This window comes from Armigeres subalbatus, chromosome 2 (assembly GCF_024139115.2).
Source record: "Armigeres subalbatus isolate Guangzhou_Male chromosome 2, GZ_Asu_2, whole genome shotgun sequence".
Lineage (NCBI taxonomy): Eukaryota > Metazoa > Arthropoda > Insecta > Diptera > Culicidae > Armigeres > Armigeres subalbatus.
In genome coordinates this window covers 158,687,478-158,707,683 of record NC_085140.1, presented here as the reverse complement: position 1 = coordinate 158,707,683, position 20,206 = coordinate 158,687,478, and the positions used below count along the sequence as shown (strand labels likewise).

The following is a 20,206-nucleotide window of genomic DNA, read 5'->3' as shown; positions in this document are numbered from 1 at the left end:
ACGCATTTTTGTCTCAGGTACTCCCAGATACCAGCAAAGGCACCCCAAGGGGTACATGTCCCAGATTGAGACCGCTATATTGGACGAATAAATAAACAAGACAAATATGGCAATTAAACCACCAAATAATTGTTTCCTTATATTCCTCCAGGAATTATAATATATAATAGGTACAGGAATACTTCCGGGTATTCCTCCAGCAATTCCTCTGGATATTCCTCCAGGAGTTCCTTCCAATATTCCTCCAGATATTGCATCAGGAATTCCTCGGAATATTCCACCTAATATTCATTAGAATTTTCATCAAGGATATTCGTACAAGGACTCCGTCGGATATTCCTCCAGAAGTTCCTCCGGATAAATATCCATGAATTCCTTTGGAAGAAATTCCTCCAAATACTCCTACAGATGTCCCTCCAGCAATTCTTCCGGATATTCCTCCAGGAATTGCTATGAATATTTCTCCAAGAATTTCTTTCGGATTTGCTTACACGAATTCCTCCCGATATATATCCAGGGATTCTTCCGAATACTCCTCCATGAATTCTTCCAGATATTCGACCCGATATTCCTATGGATATTCGCCTCGGAGTTCCTCCGCATATTCCTCGGATCCTCCTCCAGGAATTCATCCGTATATTCCTATAGAAAATCCTCTGAATGTTCATCCGCATATTTCTTTGGGAATTCCTTCAGATATTCTACCAGGATATTCCTCAATGAATTCCTTTGGATATTTCTCCAGGAATTGCTTTGGATGTTTCTGATATTTCTCTAGGAATTTCTCCAAATACTCCTCCAGTTATTCCTTCAGATATTCCTCCAGGAGTGCATTCGGATATTCGTCCAGATATTCCTTAGGATATTACTCCAAAAATTCTCTCGGATATTTCACCAGGGCATCCCTCTGAATTTTCCACGGATATTCCTCCAGAAGCTCCCTCCTTTGGATCTTACTCCAGGAATTCCTTTGGATATTCTTCCAGGAGTTCCTCCTGATATTTCTCAGGGAATTCCTCCAAATATGTCTACAGATATTCCTCCAGGAAATCGTCCGAATATTCTACCAGGATTTTTTTCGGATGTTCCTTCGGCACATTTCGGACATTTCTCTAAGAATTCCTCAGGATATATCTCCAGGAATTCCTCCGAATACTCCTCCAAATATCCCTGGAAATCTTTTAAACTTTTCTCCAGAAGTTTGTCCGGATATTCTACCAGGAATTTTTCCTGATATTCCTCCAGAACTTCTCAGGATATTCCTCCAGGAATTCCTTTGAATATTTCTCCAGGAATTCATTCGATTATTCTTCCAATTATTCCTTCGAATATTTCTCCGCGAAATCCTCCTGATATTTATTTATGATAGGAATTTCTCCAAATCCTCCGCATATTCCTTCCCCTCGGATATGTTACCTTGCCGCAGTGGGTCGGCTTACGCCATTAGCACTGAGATGGCAACCAAAGACATATCCTGTCATGGTGATATCACATGTTGACTATTTTTGTTTTGTGCCGCGTTACATATCTGGCATTGACGCACTAATTTACGGCATTTGCTTGTGATCCAACGGACATCGTGTCTTGGAGCCTTGAATGGTAGTGCAGTCAGGCAAAGGCCTTTTCATCAGTGATAATGATGTGAGTTCTCTTCTTTTTGGCAATACTTTTCTGATGCGTTCCCTGTGACGCTGAGTCGTAGCCACGCTTACATTTAGCTAGCTAGGCATTTATTGAAAAATAAAGTATTCAAGATATTCGTAGAGAATCGACTGCTGGATTCACTGAGTAGAAGTTTTTTCAAAACTAGGAACGTGGTGCCAGTTTTATTTTGTTATACTTCGAAGAGCAATAATAAAAAATACCACACATTATAATGATGGTATATGAACAATCTTATAACGGCTTCATTCTCGATAATTTTTACAAATAGATATGCAATAGGCGTGATGAAGCTTTAGCTTACCACCGAAAAGTGAATCCTATACCTGACCTTGATTAGAACTTAATAGATAATCACCGTAATTAATCAACGATAAAGCTACTTGTTAGAACAGTTTAAAGCTATAGGCAACCTTGACAAAAAATATAATGGAACAAACTAAGCTCTTTAGCAGTTTCCACTTTTACATGATACAACTTACATTGAGTTTGTAGTGTCGACACAGCTTAAAAACATTGACGAAACAATGACTTAGGTAAACAAAGTGATTTGACGAACGCATAACCTACAATCAGAGCAAACAAAGTCAATTAATCTTCATTCTGCATAAATAAAAGTTAAAAAATAGAACACTAATACTAATCCGAACCTCACTCCACCCCATCCTTATCCTACCCCATGGCGTTCAAGTGGTCTGCAAGGACTCTTCTGCCATTACCCTCTCTATTATCGGCTTTGGATTGACTTGCGCTCTCATTGCCCCACCAAACGCTGCAAAATGAAAATGAAAATGAAAATGAAAATGAAATACTCCTCCGCACATTCCTTCGGGTATTCCTCAAGAAATTCGTCCGAATATTTGTCAAGGAATTCGTCCTCCATAATTTCCTTCGAATATTCATTCGGATAATTCTCCAGGGATACGTCTGGATATTCCTTCAGGAATCCCTGCGGATATTCCTCCTGAAATTCTTCCAGATTTTCGTCTAGGAATTCTTCCGGGTATTCGTCCAAGAATTCCTCCGGGCATTTCGCCAAGAATTCCTCCAGATTTTCTTCCAGTAATTTCTACGGATATTCCTTTAGAATTTCCTCAGGATATTCCTCCCTATATTTCACCAGAAATTCCGCCACATATTCCTCCCGAATTTCCTCCTAGAATGCCTATACACCCAGGTTTTTTATTACACGGTTGGAATTCATTAATTTCTCGGTTACCCCGAACTTTCACAGCTTTTTAAATATCACCTGAATTGTCTTTGATTTTTTGTGAATTTGGGGGTTAACTCATTGTTTCATTGACGCTGAAGGTCTTAAACGACTAAAACCAAACCGTGTAAAAGAAAAACCTGGGTGTAGATATTTCTCAAAGAATTCCACTGGATATTCTCCAGGGATTCTGCAGGAATATCCAAAGAAATTTGTGGAGGAATATTCAAAGAAATTTGTGGAGGAATATCCAAAGAAATTTGTGGAGGAATATCTGCAGAAATTCATGGAGGAATATCTGGAGGAATTCCTGGAGCAATATCTGGAGGAGCTCTTGGAGTAATGTCCGGAAGAATTCCTGGAGAAATATCCGGAGAAAATGCTGAAGAATTATCTGGAGGAAAACCTTAGGAAATATCCGGATGAATTCCTGAGGAATATCAAGAGATATTCTTAGATGAAAATCTGGAGAAATTCCTGAAAGAATATCCGGAGGAATATTCAAAAGAATTTCTTGAGGAACATTTGGAAGAATATCCGGATGATCTCTTAGAGGAATATCTGGTGGAATTCCTGAGGAAATAACCGGAAGTATTTCTGAAGGAATATTTGAAGGAATTCCTGGGGGAATATTTAGAGAAACATAAGGAGTAATTCCAGAAAAAAATCGAAGGAATTTCTGAATGATTGTTTTATTTATCTTATTTGTCTTATTTGTCTTATTTGTCTTATTTGTCTTATTTGTCTTATTTGTCTTATTTGTCTTATTTGTCTTATTTGTCTTATTTGTCTTATTTGTCTTATTTGTCTTATTTGTCTTATTTGTCTTATTTGTCTTATTTGTCTTATTTGTTTTATTTGTTTTATTTGTTTTATTTGTCTTATTTGTCTTATTTGTCTTATTTGTCTTATTTGTCTTATTTGTCTTATTTGTCTTATTTGTCTTATTTGTCTTATTTGTCTAATTTGTCTTATTTGTCTTATTTGTCTTATTTGTCTTATTTGTCTTATTTGTCTTATTTGTCTTATTTGTCTTATTTGTCTTATTTGTCTTATTTGTCTTATTTGTCTTATTTGTCTTATTTGTCTTATTTGTCTTATTTGTCTTATTTGTCTTATTTGTCTTATTTGTCTTATTTGTCTTATTTGTCTTATTTGTCTTATTTGTCTTATTTGTCTTATTTGTCTTATTTGTCTTATTTGTCTTATTTGTCTTATTTGTCTTATTTGTCTTATTTGTCTTATTTGTCTTATTTGTCTTATTTGTCTTGTTGTCTTATTTGTCTTATTTGTCTTATTTGTCTTATTTGTCTTATTTGTCTTATTTGTCTTATTTGTCTTATTTGTCTTATTTGTCTTATTTGTCTTATTTGTCTTATTTGTCTTATTTGTCTTATTTGTCTTATTTGTCTTATTTGTCTTATTTGTCTTATTTGTCTTATTGTCTTATTTGTCTTATTTGTCTTATTTGTCTTATTTGTCTTATTTGTCTTATTTGTCTTATTTGTCTTATTTGTCTTATTTGTCTTATTTGTCTTATTTGTCTTATTTGTCTTATTTGTCTTATTGTGGAAACAAGAAATATTTTGTAGAAAATTTTGGAATTGTTCATTGCTAATATTCATTTATTTATGGAAATTTTGATTTTTGTCAATAAAACATTTTGATTTCTTTATGGAGAATTCTGATTTTATAATTGCAATTTTCGCTTCTAATGTATTATTATACCCCATAGGCTAGGTATACCGATAAAGCATATTCATATGACACGATAACACCTTTGATTTCCTCCAAAACAAGCAAAGCATAATTGTAAAAATTGATTTTGCCTCATTTTTAACGTCCTTTGCACCAGTTGTCGCATAAGAAAACAATAGGATCTGCCAAATAAGGAACCAAAATTAAGAATAGTGCCACAACTGGCGCATGCATTCCTATTATGGTTTAATCAATTTTGAGGATAATTACAAATTTTATTGTGGTTTTCACAGCTGCTCTAAGGAGCAGGAAGTAAAACCTTTCGCTTGATATATAAAGTCCATCCACATGCCTTTTACTTATTTAAAAAAAAAATAGTTGTTCTTATGTATGGCGACAATTGGTACACCGACCCTATATTTTTGTTTCGAGTTGAATTCTTTATTGTTTTTAGAAATTATGCACTATTCATAGAAATTTCATTTTTTTATTGCTTGTACACTGATTTCTTTATTGATTATTTCCAAAAATTTTAGGGAAAGTTTCTAATTTTTTATGGAATTTTTATTTTAATGCCATTTCAAATTAAATCTCACATAGTAACTAAAGTGTCGAAAATTATCTAATAAGACTAAAACACACATGAATATCGACGCAAATGATAGACGATTGGCTTTGCCAGTGCATTGATTCAATCAATAATAATTTGTTGCGCAAGTAGCTATGATTTCCACTGACTTATACCACGAAGATAATCATGAAACATAATCCTGCATTCCTGCAACGTTCTAACCAACGTTTATACATCCAATCGATATTCAATTTAAAAATATGACAACCGAAATTAGCATCCCTGTTTACAGGGCAAATATTTGCTATCTCTTATCCGAAAGTACCTCGTTGAAAATGGAAAGCTTTCAAATTGCCAAGGAGAAAAATGACGCCTAGCCCTCCCCTAGCACAAAACAAAGAAAATCACTTTTACCATGTTGAAACATTCAAGAGGAACTTCCAGCTACTGATAATTCTCATTTCGATAATCTACCCACCTTTTCAACGTTTCTTCCTTGGTTTCATCCCCCCTACTATATCACGAGGAAACGTAAGAGCATCTCGGTAGAAAGAAGCTGAGACTTTGAATCCTTGGAAGGAAAACGGTAAAATGACGGCTTCCCCAACTCGCGCTTGTGTTACCGGGAGAAAAAAAAACATTCAATTTGGGTATGAACGAGCAAATGCTGATTGTCTGTTGACTGGGTTCATGAAGGCCGGTTGGATTATCCATGATTAGCATTGTTCTGTGGGGGACTTTTCTGTTGGCGTATAATCATGAGAAAATTGTTGAAGTATAATTATTTTCAGTTTAAAATATGTTGCCATTTATTTTTGAGTTTTGTCGTATGCAAATGGAAGGTTTGAGATTCAAAAAAATATGTTGAATAGCTATGCATTGAAAAGTCACAGGAATCATTCATATTATTTTCCAACGATGATCATTCCAGTCGATTGTTCCCTAACAAGCTGCATAATGACAGTTCCGATTCACTTCCTCTATGACGTGGGCCCTGTTCGGCATACATATTGAAACGTTTTCGCTCGTTCCCTGAAGGACACTTTGAATAGTTTCAATTATGTCAAGCGCATGCCAGAGCACTTGCAAGCAATATGCACTCGAATCGTCTGGATGCTTGATCAATTGTGGCACAATCGACAGTAAATTAAACGTCACCGCAAAATACCGAGCGACTACGACCGGGGAAAGGTATCTATCTAATTGGCAATCAATCTTCGCTGCCAGCGGTGGAATTCAACAGTGCCGGACATCGTCATCAGGGTCATCAATAGTATTAATTACATTTTCCAAGGAAACTCAGTGAAGATGTAACTGATATTTCTACCACACAGTCATTCATACGTTGGTTTCATTCGTTGTTTTTTTTTTGCAAAACGAAATACGTTTATAACAGACTTAGGTCTATATATTTCCTTTCTGAAGCTAATTGGAAGACCAACTATTTGGTGGAACATTATTCCTGAAATGTCTGCTGAAGCGAATGAAACCCGTGACAAACCAATATTACAGCTACAGCATTGCAGGCCATGCTAAATAAGGGCCTTGTGTAGGTGATGTGACTAAGCACCACCTCAATGCTGGAGGGAGGCGACGAATGTCTGAAATAGAAAACCACGTGATTCGAAATTGGATTTGTGGCATGAAACAGACCCAAATTTGGAAGTTTAATTAGAAACAGGAAAATAAATTACCATGTTTCACCACACGAAAGTACGCGTTTGATATTCTACGAATTGATGAGAGCTGTGTTATGTTGAAAACTAATTATCAATTCATTGATAATATATCGTTGAATTGTGTTTTGATTTCACATTAGTTTATGCTTAATAAACTAATTTCAAACATTATTCCTTGAATAATCGGTTGTTACGTTTAAAAGTTATGACGAAAATAGGACATCAAAAAACAAAGTTTGCTGTGCTAGCTTATGAAAGCTACGAACGAGTAATTATCAAAAGGCAATAATATACTAAGCCACACGATCCAGCAACATTTCCTTCGACGAAACTTGCCAAAATCATTACGATACGATTCTCCGGAAGTCTTCACCAGTCTTCCCCCACCAAATAGAATCCCCATTCATGTGTCGCCGGAAACAACGTATTCATTTCCTGTCATTGCAATTCGTTATGCATCGTAGGACACCACCAACGTGGTCGGAAAGTGTGACTGCTTTAGCTTTGCCGTCATGTGGTTTCAGTGCATTTCTTTCGGGGTTTCTTCACCTCCGGCAAAGGACCCTCTGCCTGTCTACATTGCAAAAAGCTGCTAGCTGTGTTTTTCATACCACGTCGGGTGCATCCACAAACCATAGTCGCTTGGAAAGGCGGAACAGTTCGCCACTATTCCGTTCCAAGTACGCTGCCGGTTGTAAATCGAACCAACACGGACGGTCGTCGTCGGTCAAAGCTCAGCGTCAAACCAAAAATGCATCTTGTCACATCGGACTAGTGAGTTTCCGCTTTCTGACTCGGGAGCCGGGACGGACAACTTTATGTTATGGACTGGAATTAGGTCACGTTTGGAAGCCGCCATCGCATCGCTTCAGCTCCAAAACTAAAAATTGCTTCCAATCCGGACAGCATGTGTGCATGGGAATGGAGAAAATGAATGTGCCGGGATCGCGTTGTTGGTCCCGAAGCATTCATATCTGATTCCGGGTAAATCTATGGTGTCAGAGTTAGCAGGAAGCTGAACTGCACCACATGTGAAAAGGGATTTCTGTGTGCGAAGAGACTCGCAAAGCTCTGCGGGTGTGTACGATGTGCATCATCAATAAATGATGAGTTGTGAATCCAATGGGGAGACCGATGGAAACGGTATTCTTTCAGGAGTGGAAAGGGGATATGTTTAACAAACTAATAAGTGAAATTGTGGGAATCTAGATTGCTTTTTTATACAATCACTTTGTATGTTTCAACGGGTTAGATGCAAATGTTTTGCCTTTCTCATACAACAAAGTTGTACCGATAGGCTATCATTTCACTCCAAAGTCAAACTTTTTATAGAAGGCTCGGAGACCCATGGTGAATTTTGGGGTGATAAAATAGGAAATGTGACAAAATCGGGAAAAAATTATCCTCATTTTTTTAATTTGTTTCACAAATGGTCGGGGTTCAGTCAAAACGCACCAAGTGCCAACGAAAAATTACCGATTTTTCTGCTCAAACTTGATATCATACTGCAAATGTACGTTTAAAGTGATATGAAACTATTTCCGTTGTCCTTTTACGAACAAAATATCACAAATCAGTCAAAAAGCCGCTTGGTGCGGTTGGGCTGAACCCCGACCAAATATGAATCATTTTATGCCTTGGGAATTGTGATCGGAGATTTCTTGTCGGCTTACAGAATTCTTGACAGGTACTCAGAAATGATTCATAAGTGGTTTATTATGCAAACGATGCAAAAGACGATGCACAATATTTCTTGAAAATCATTGCTGTTTGCAATAAAATGAAAAGAAAGACTAAAATTTTCAATTTTTTTCGGAAAAATCGGGTAGAAAACGTGATGTAATCGGGGGTGACAAATCGGGTCAATACTTACAAATCGACTCAGCTCGTCGAGCTGAACAAATGTCTGTCTGCATCATCAACGCTATGTAGATTTAGCAGGTTTTTTTTAAATTTATTTTAGTTTTCATTTATTGCCAAACAAGCGCTGAAGGTCGAGCTACAATTATGAGCGCAGTGGCACGCTTCGACATTTAGCCCATGTATTTTCTATCGAAACGCGCCGCTGCGCTCATCATTGTGAGACAATGTAGGTAGGTCATAATGTATATGTGCGAATAGCCAGGATAAGTTAACCGCCACGAATTTGTATAGCAAAAGACATCTAACGCGGATTTCCTCGAAGGTAGGAAGTTTTCCGAGAACAATATTTGTTATGCAGTTATGTAAGGATTGTGTCCGCTACTACGCTTACCAAATACTTTTTCGATTAAGATGTTTTATTTCAAGAAATTCAACCTCATATGGGATCGTACACTTATTACGCAAGCAATTTTCTGGGTTTCCCTAACCCCCTTCTCTGTTTGTAAGATTTCTTTCATACAAATGATTTTTTATTTATATGGTGCTTACCAAAACGACAGACCCTCACTCCCCTTTTAAGTGCTTATGTAATTAATATTATGCCTTTTGCCATACTGATTAAAAAAAAAACTCCTAGAGTGCCGCTGTAAGCATGCTCAAAGCAAATAATTCATTGTTAAACTATTTTCACTATCAACTAATTCTCAGCCAGGATATTGGCGCATCGCAGCTTATTGCTCTTAAGCACTTCCAAAGCAAACGGTTAACCGAGCTAGGATTCAAATCTAGCCTCGTATTCTATATTGACAACTAAGAGACCCTATGGAAGGCCATCTTAAACATTCAGAGTAGAACAGACTTTTCGGTTGATGAAAATCTATCAGTTGGTCTTTCCATAATTTTGAATAGCTTCTTGGGGAAGATCCATTAATTACGTAACGCATTTTTAACCCCCCCCCCTATGTCACACTTTTTGTATGAAACATCTGAAAATTTTGTATGGATCATCACACTTCGCTCAACCCCCTCTCCCCCTCCCTCCTCTAAGCGTTACGTAATTTGAGTATCACACTCGTTATGAAGATCTGCACCATATTATGTCGAAAATATGGGTAGACCTGCTAGCTGGTTGGACGGCCTTATTTGCCCTCTCTTTAAGAAAGGGCACAGACAGGAGTGCGCCAATTACCGAGGAATAACCTTCCTTAATTCGGCGTACAAAATTATGTCCCGTATTCTGTTCAACAGATTGAGACCTCTTGAAGAGTCCTTCGTCGGCGAATACCCAGCAGGTTTTCGTGAGGGCCGATCGACAACGGATCAAATGTTTACCCTGAGACAAATCCTTGATAAATTCCGGGAGTACAACTTGCAGACAAGGCGGCCTACGATTCAGTGAAACGGAATGAATTATGGCAAATTATGCTTGAACATGGTTTTCCGGCGAAACTGATACGGCTGATTCGTATAACTTTGGACGGATCGAAATCAAGTGTAAGGGTTGCGGATGAAATATCGACGTCATTTGTTACCTTAGATGGATTAAAGCAGGGTGATGCATTCTCGAATCTACTGTTCAATATAGCGCGCGAGGGAGCGATTAGGAGAGCTGGAGTGCAAAGAAGCGGTACCATTATCGCAAGATCGCATATGCTCCTGGGATGCAAATAGGGCTTATTACGGACTTCGTAACCTGCTTAAGTCCCGTAGTCTGCAAACAAAACTCGCGCTGTATACTACTCTGATTCTTCCGGTGGCTTTTTACGACCATGAAACATGGACGTTAAAGGAGACTGATCGGAGAGCTTTCGGAGTGTTTGAGCGTAAGGTGCTACGGACAATACTCGGCGGTAAACAAAAGAACGGTATCTGGCGGCGTCGCATGAATCACGAATTGTACCAGGTAGTAAAGGGCTGGATATTAATAAGCTTATACAACACGGCAGACTACGGTGGGCTGGTCACGTTGTTCGTATGCCGGAAGAACGTCATGCGAAGATAATATTTAGTAGAGAACCCGGAAGAGGCCGCAGGCTTCGTAGAAGGCCGCGTACACTATGGATTTTGCAGTTGAAGAGGACCTGAGGGCGCTCAATGTTCAGGGCGACTGGAAGCGATTGGCCCAGGATCGAGTCCAGTGGAGAAGGATACTCCATTCGGCGTAGGTTCATCGAAGAGCTGTAGCCCATCAAGTATCAAGTATCAAGTAAGTTAGTATCATACTCGTGTTTACGCTGCAAATAAAAAAAACTTTCTAATAGTAACATTCATGTTTTAAAAAAATGTACATGGTTCCGAAGTACTTTTCTTGGAGTATTTGTGTTTTTTTCTGCCGCAATTAGATTACCACCCACTTTTACTTTAGGTCAGGAGAAACTAACAAATGTTTAAAGCCATTATTATTCAACTATGGATTTAGTGAAGGGTTGTGTACAAGACACGACCGCAAGGTAGACGTTGGACAACGTAAGGATATTATTGTAACAATTCCCTTCGATACGCGCTCGTGATTCTGCTACGGACGGCAACTGACTGACGTCGTACTTTGAACAAATTCGTCTCGCCCAATCTTCCTTTGAATAGAATAGTGGCTCCGAGAAGAAGCGATTAATTTCTAATAATGCATCTTTCGAATCACTAACAGCTGTCGAAGAGAGGACCACACGACCCACGCCATGGGCTAGAATAAAATTTGCTTCAGCAAATGCCACGCGCGCGAGGGGAAACAGTTTTCTTATAATCCATCCCATAAGCCCCATCACCCCCGTAACGCTGGGTGTGTGTTACGGTGTAAGATCTACCACGGTCACATTGTCAGCTACAAGCAAATCCTGACCCAAAGAATACCTTCCCCAATATCCAACTCCGTGGTACTTATGAGGGTGTCGCTGAGTCGGGGGCCTCTCGTTAAGTAAGTACTACATCAACACTTCCTACCTCTCCCAAGTTACGGTGAAGATGGGCGAGGCCAGGAGTAGTAATCCTTATGCTTTTGTGATTTTTATCCTAAATTGAAATCAAGGACCACACCCACCTCGAGCAACACACATGTTGTAAATATGTTTCTGATACTCATATACGACCTAATTGGGTCACATATTAGTTTTAGCAACCAAATCAACGTGAATTGTGCTGCTAGGGACCCTCCTTAGCCGTGCGGTAAGATGCGCGGCTACAAAGCAAGACCACATTGAGGGCGGCTGGGTTCGATTCCCGGTGCCGGTCTAGGCAATTTTCGGATTGGAAATTGTCTCGACTTCCCTGGGCATAAAAGTATCATCGTGTTAGCCTCATGATATACGAATGCAAAAATGGTAACTTGGCTTAGAAACCTCGCAGTTAATAACTGTGGAAGTGCTTAATGAACACTAAGCTGCGAGGCAGTTCTGTCCCAGTTTGGGGATGTAATGCCAATAAGAAGAAGAAGAACCACACCCACCTTGATTTCTGATAGCAATCTGAATGATGATTTCAAAAGAAAAACATGAGTATCACTAGTGTCCAATCTACGAAGTACACCGTAACTATGCTAATAAATCCCATCAGCCCTATCAGTCGCGCCTGGGGGGGTCCCGTATTGTTGGCTACACGTTCGCCTTACAAGCGGATGATCAAGGATTCGATTCCCAGCCCCTCCAACAAACCCTCGTCAGTCGCCGGATCCGCAGCCCATACGGTGGCGTTTGGGGTACGTGCCTTACCGTCACGGCTGCCCGATGACGACTGACAACTTGTTCTTCTCGGAGGCATTCCTCCAACGTTACCCGGATAAAATGGCAACCGAGCAATGCAACGATCATTGGATTGACGACACGGACAAATGGACACAATGTACTCACGGTGAGATGGACCAGCAAAAACAACAACAATGAATGATGGAAAATCTGAAAATACATTCTGTGTGGATTCTGGTAGCAGAATACCACAGTAGATCAGTCGCGCCTCTTTGTTGATCGGTATGAGTGCAAATATTGTGTAACCGTAACACTCACCAAAAGGGCGTGGCTACAGGGTCAACTTTATTGATTACAAGAAAGCAGCTTTTCCGCGCGTGAGAGCCATTCCGTTCGAGATACCGCCAAGAGACCGTGGTGTGGGTCGTGCGGTCGTCGTAGTCGTCTTCAGCATAAGCAGCGCTCAGATTAAATTTTCTTGTCTGAAGTACTAACGATTGGCAACCATCAGTGAAAGCAGCTCTTCAGCCACAACTTGAGGTGAGACGAATTTTGATCAAAGTACAAATGATTCGCTTGGTTATGGCAGATAGTTTCCGTCAGTAGCAGAATTACAAGCGCGCGTCAGAGAAAGACGCTGAAGAAATTTATTCGCGTGGATAGCAACATCCATGAGATACTTGAAGAAACGGTTGATTTTCAATAATTCGCCTTTCCAGTCACAAACAGTAACAAAACCAAATCAGAATTTTGAGCCTCTGTTACCAGCCATGCGAATAAATATTTGTAGCATTTCCCTCCAACGCGCGTTCGTGATTCTGCTACGGACGGCAACTTTCTCCAAACAACGACCTTCTCTTGTATAAAACCGTCAGGACCGCATTTAGCCGGAATGGGGCCCCGGGCCCGACAGTTTGTGGGGACCCCAAAATGTTCAAAAAAAGGGTTGGTTTTGGTATATAAGATTTGAAGAAACCCGGGGCCACGTCTCCTCGTACCTCCCCTGAAAATGGTGGTTCTAAAAAGAATCAATTTATTGGTTCTGCAACAAAACCCGATCCAGAAACATGCAAGAAAATTTTACGCCGACAGCCACTCGATAGTTTGCAGTTAAACCGCTACAGATGCAGAAACCACCGGCACGCTCTCCGTTCCCGATCTCCGTGACCACTCACAGTGGATCATCGTACAGAAATGACGCGACTTTTTATAACCGGAAACGGTAGATCACAAGACCCGTAACTTACATCTTGTCTGATATCGGTGTTGGGAATGCACGAACGGGATTGGTTGGTTCTGATATTTTTACTAGGTAGGACAAGAATTGAAATTTTCAAAAGTTTATCGTAAATAATCAAAAGCTTCAATGAAATTGACAAATTGCTGTAGAGTTGCCGAGTATTGATATATAAATCCATCGAAAGATAAAGGCTCTATTAACGTTTAAAATCTTGCCTGATTTCGTGACGGTCCCCAATTTTAGAATCTGATTTGACACCCAGTATCTTCGGGTAAGACGTTGTCCAACGTCAAAACAATTGCAAGTATTGTAACATTAGAAACCTATGTTGCCATATTATATCCACGGTGTTGATACTACATAATCGGTCAACGATTGGGCGGTGCTAAACTCGTTGGAAGTTTATATGGAAAAATGTATGCAGAAACATCCAAAAACAGTGATTTGCAGTTGGACGGCACAACTTACGATGAAGAACTATGATAATCATTCGGATCTTGAAAAATTTAATACAGAATGTTATGCAGAAAATCGCGAGAAGGTAAGAGTTTGCCCGGCTAAGTTATTAGCACCGATTTGGCTGAAATTTTGTCCAGAGTATCAGGGCATCAAAAAGAACTGAATAAGAGGGCGACCCATCAAAAAAATTGAAAATAGGTTTTCCCATACTAATTTGAGCCACCCTACTATATGTGCAACCATCAAGAAACAATATATGCTATTGTATATCTTAGAGCAATTCAATTATTTAGACTGTTGAGTCTATGGTACTTTTTCCGGGTTGGAAAATGGATTGCGAGTGTTTCGATTTTGCGACCAATTTTGGAATCACGGGCTTATTCAGTAGCCACTAAGTTGCGCAGGCCGACGGAGGTTCTTCGTAGCTTAGTTGGTTAAAAGCACCAGAGTCGAGCGTACTGAGGTTCGTGAGTTCAAGTTCCATCGAAGGAAAGTGGTTGGACATAATGTACATATTCACATCTGAGTTTTTCAGGATTTGCCTGTAGCTGACAATGTGACCGTTGTAGATCTTACACCGTAGCACACCACGCAAAGGTGTCTACCCAGCGTTACGGGATAGAGTTCAGAAAATAGGCAATTAACTTTGATAGAACTGAATCATTTAAAATTTTATAGAATCTGACTCACTACGCGTTTACTAGAGACCTTCAACCGATGTAACACGGATACGTTGCATGTTTGAAACCTCGTTAAGTGTAAAGTAAAGTAAAAGTGAGATATCTTTTCAGTCAGTTGACCAATTTGCACTAAACCACTATGTATTTCTCACAATAATTATGTCTTTTCCAACTGAGAATATATCAAAAGTGGAAGGTTCGGGAAAATATAATTAAATAAAAGGATCAGGTGTACGGGAAAAAGTGATCGAAAATGAATTATTCATTTATTTCATTAACAATTCATCCTAAGGTAGTGGGAATTGTAGCATTTCTGACAATGGTAATTCTCAGTTCTTACTCACATATAACCGTAGGTTGTCACCAGATGACCTTCTGGAAACCCCGGAAAGTCCGTAAAAATGGTAATTTTGGAATGTTCGCCCTAAAGAAGCGCATTTTTTCCATTTCTGATAGTTATCTTGGAGTAAAAATACATTTCTTACTCTGCTATGATCGCAGGTGGCCACCAGACGGCCTACCGGATAATCCGGAACGTCCGTAAAAATGGTCATTTTGGAAAGTTCGTCCTAAAGCAGCGATTTTTTTTCCAAACAAACTCTGACGGTGAGCTTGGAGCTAATTCACAGTACTTACCCAGCTATGATCGCAAGTGGCCACCAGACGGCCTTCCGGATAATCAGAAATGGTCATTTTGTCACTTAAGTGGTGGAATTTCAATGGGATTGTACAAACTCGTCTTATGGCAAGTGAAGACATTCCACTAAAAAGCTCAAAATAATTTTCTTAACAGTTTGTCAAGTTTCAAGTCTAGAGTAGCGTATTTTTGTTTTTTTGAACCATATCTGACAGTGATCTGAGAGTTAATACACAGTCCTTACTCTGCTATGAATGCAGATGGCTACCAGATGGCCTTCCGGATAATCCGGAACGTCCGTAAAAACGGTTATTTTGGAAAGTTCACGCATTTTTTTTTCTAAATCATTTCATCAAGGGCGTCTCATCGAAGGCGTCGAGTATTATAAACAGCCTCATAAACGACATCTTCGTGCGTGTCGAGCTGTTCAAGCCCGCCGTTTCGGAGGGTTCCAAAGTCGTCACCAAGTAAGTCAGCTCCTAGTAAATGAACGAGGAAGTAGCTTCACTTAAAACGGCCCTTTTAGGGAAACAGTCTCACTCAAAGAGGAGAGAAATTTTCGTACCGTGCACACCGGAAATCAAAATTTTGAAATGATTTACCACTACTGATGCCACTGTCAGCCAATTTAGGATTTGCCGCTGAAACACGATAGACGTCATCCATTCTAATACATTGTTTTGCAACATCTCCATGCAAGGAGCGCATCGGCTGCTACAGACAAAGAATTTTGCCCGTCACCAAGCGATTATGATTTGCGTTTTTGCAGATTTTTGTCTCGGCTCAACCTTCTCTCGTGTAAAAAGATGATTTTGTTTCCAATGACGCGCCTTTCCAATAATAAACAGCAAGTACACCGAAATCAGAATCTTGGGATCTCATTTGATGCAACTCAATGATGTGAGTCGTCATCATTGTTTGCTTCCCGCACTTTTAATAGATAGCAGATTCCAAATTTCTACCGTCGTCAAGCGGTTATGATGTGCACTTTGGAGAAAATATTTCGGCTCTACCTCTCAATAGTACATTTGACAAGAATCGATTTTGATCCACAATGCGCCTTTCTAATCATTCATAGCAAACAAACGATAGATTGTATCTTGCGTAAAAATTTCACTTTTCTGCTAAATAGTCACTATTAAGAAAACATTTCAGTGACGCCACTGGTATCCGGGGACCGTAATCGCTGCCATTTTTGCAATCAACTCTTTCTTCTCATAAAATTTTGGTCCTGAGAAGAGCCGATTTTCTTTCCAAAATGCGCCACTAACAGTAACTAAACGATAGTCCGAAGATTGTTGCTTTTGGCGATGGCCTCTCGATGTTCCACTTTCTGCTGAAACTGCTGCTACGGGCGTCATCGTTGTGTCCGCTCTCCGAGAAAATTTAGTTGAACTGAGGATTGGAGTCGAGCCCGTAGGTTGCACGATTTTGATGTCTGTGCTTGCGATGCACATACGCGATTGGTTGGTTTACCGATTTTCAGTGCCTAGTAAAATTCAATTTTTCAATAGTTCAGCACTTTGAATTCATGTTTTCGATAGTTGAGCAAAATCTTAAAGAGTTCGTCAATCGATTAACACTAAAATCTTTAAAATCGGTTGAAAGACGGCTGAGTTATTAGCCCATACTTCCTGACCACTTTTCGTGACGGTCTCAAATTTGAAACTGCAGAATGACCCCCCAATGTTCCGGAAAGGCGTAGTCCTACGTCAAAATGCACGCTGGAGCCGCGTACTGAAAATACACTGGAGTGTATTTACAGCGCACGCTCCTGAGGCTCTGCTTAGCATTTTTTTTTGCCAATTTGACATGAAATTTAGAAAATTCAAATATCCTTCTACTAATCGCGCTTACTAAATTAAGATTATAAAATCGTTTAGATGGTGTAAAATCAAAGAGCAGATTTTTTTTCATAGAGCGTAGGACAACACTGCTAAGGGGCCGTACACATATTACGTAAGCACTTTTGGGGGAGGGGGGGTCTGTTGTTTTCTTACGCGCCATATAAATAAAAAAATCATTTGTATGGGAAAAATCTTACATGGGGGGAGGAGGGGTCGAAAAACCCAGGAAAATTGATTACGTGATAAGTGTACGACCCCTAACAGTTATTGCTTGAATAGTCAAGTTGATATATAAAGTCAACATGTATAAAGAAAGATACAAAGTAGGAATGAAACGCGCCAGAGAATGAACCCACGGCCTCCTGCATATGAGGCAGAAACGGTAACCATATGACTACCAAATCCACTTTTCTCAACACATTGGTTTTCAATTCCCAAATAACTGTAGTAAATGGCTACTTTCTAAATCTCACAGATCCCGAGATATCGAAGCAAACTGATCTCTAATATGCAGCAACGCCGCCTTCCGGATGAATTCTAAACAAAACAGTTTTGTCAACATATTGGTATTAAATATCTTGGCTGTGCATATGCACAGCACATGTTTCGGGACAAAGCCACCTCACAACTTAGTGTTCATTAAGCACTTCCACAGTTATTAACTGCGAGAAATGCACGTTACCATTTTTGCATCATGAGGCTAACACGATGATACTTTTATTCCCAGGGAAGTCGAGACAATTTCCAGTCCGAAAATTGCCTAGACCGGCACCGGGAATTGAACTCAGCCACCCTCAGCATGGTCTTGCTTTGTAGCCGGGTTGCCGAATAATATGCAATTAATTGTTAACATATTGGTTTTTCAACATATTGATTTTCAACCTCTGAACAACTTTGTAGAAGACAGCAACTTCCTAAATTCTATACATAGATCCCGAGATATCGAACAAAACTGGTGGTTTCCTATACACTAGCGGCACCAAGTAGAAGATTTCCCAATTAATTTTTTTCATGACTCATAGGGTCAAATGGAATCATATAGATGGATTTAAAATTTGTTCCACTACGCCAGGATTTACGAACCAAGTTGATCGAACATGTATACAAGTGCGAAAAAAAACAAAACCGGATAGGACGCCCCCACCGAGAAGTAATGATAAAACATTGTGCTTGCTCAGTTGGTGTTGAGGACCATATTTTTTCACACAGCTCTGTAAAACAAGTTGAAATGCATCATCATAACCAGCGCCTTCCGCATTTAAAGCTTTTACAAACGAATTTCTCGTGGGTATAGTCCCCCGAATCCGTTGTTTATCACAACTTGCGAAAGAAGTCTCCCACGGTATGCTACATATCATAATTAATGTATACAGAAAAAAGTAAGAGATTTTTTTTTCTCATTTGGATTCAAACCCTGATGTTGAGCAATCAAACATTGAAAGTTACATCAAATCTTCAACATTTTGAATTTTTCTATTATTCCAATTGTGTTTTTTCGTAATTAAACTTACCCCAAATGCACTAAACCGTTTCCGCCGAGGATGCAGGTCATGTTTGTTTAGGAACACTTCGGACTTGGGCCGGGGTGGCTTCTTCGGTCGCATTATCACACGTGTTTCTTCCCGAATGTCTTCGTCGAGAAGTTTACTATCGGACGACACGGACAGTTGGCGGTGCACTCGTTCGTGATCGCCCACTCGGTTCCAATCTGAAAGCGAACAAAAATAACAGCAATGAGTAAATATTAATTATCACAGCTTCCCCGTCGAGTAGAGAGGGTGCATAAATCGGGTAGCCCAGATAGAGGGTTCAGTTGTTAGTTGCTAATGAAATTCATTACGAATTCGCTAATATTGGCGTACGACTTGTCCGGCAAATAGTCAGAAACCAGAAAGTGAAGTAACAGTAATAGTAGAGCGGAGTGCACAAATATTTGATCTACAATTTTAACCAGGGAAATTCACTCAGCTTAATTTGTTTGCAAACTAAACACCCGGGCCCCGAGCACATTCAGGCATTGCAATACTAAAACTAAAGAAAATACATTCGGATAAGTTTAAATAATATATGCAATAGTTCTTGAATAAATAAAATGCAAAAAGGATATTTAATTGACACCAGTAGTAAACTTTCCTAGTAAGACAAAACACGACCTCACTTTAATATGCACAGATAATCGGGAAACGCAATGTTAAAAGCACCGCACAACAAACACACCGACTTCCTCTCAACGTAAACCCAGCTAGACAAGGTGGCAGTCGAGTCGACGTAGTGCACATTTGGTAAAAGCTCTTCCTTTCCGGCGAGAACGCTAGAAAGTGCCGTCTGTTTACCTGGTAACTTGATGTTCCACGGACATTCTCCAAGGCGATCTCGCAGCTTTGCATTTGCACAGGTGGAGAACTATTACTGCAACATTCCATTACGCGAAATGGTAGAAGGGCACTTGTCAAAGAAATACACCAAAGAAAACGCGAAATGGAAATTTAAAGTGCAGTGCAAATACCAACAATGTTGGCCGAGGTGTGCATATAATGCGCTGCTGCAGGAAATGAAAAAAAGTGCAACCCACAACCGATAAAAAAAATCTTTACCAACTGCATTTGCAGGGTACACATTTTTCGTGAAAAGATATTTCCAGAGCATCACCAATTATTTCAACTTCGCTGGTGCTTTATGAAATTCAATTAGGTTGACACAAAGTAGCACCATCGGATGCTTTTTCATCGTCTATTTCGTTTATTGCACGAGTGATGATAATTTAAAAGTGAAAGCTCTTTGATAAATGCCATTACCGAAATCTTGTCACAGAATGAGACCTTCTCGTGACTGACGCTTTCCTCTTCTTTGGCCTTCTAATTACCTCAATAGCTTTTTGTAAAACGTAGAAACGTGGTTGGTTGGAAGTGGTTGGAAGAATGAGTAGGTAATTAAGAGGGAAAACGTCTTTCAAGAGCGGAAACGAAATATAATGGATTAGAAGTTA

General features: G+C 39.5%; 1 protein-coding gene across 1 annotated transcript in view; it reads right to left on the bottom strand.

Annotated features, from left to right (window-relative positions):
- The window catches only part of LOC134211083 (cyclin-dependent kinase 14), a 460,569-nt gene that overhangs the window by 45,653 nt on the left and 394,710 nt on the right, over nucleotides 1-20,206 (bottom strand). The window contains exon 5 of the mRNA XM_062687675.1: nucleotides 18,732-18,928. Within this exon, the coding sequence (XP_062543659.1) occupies nucleotides 18,732-18,928 (197 nt within the window). The remainder of the gene's footprint in view (nucleotides 1-18,731; nucleotides 18,929-20,206) is intronic.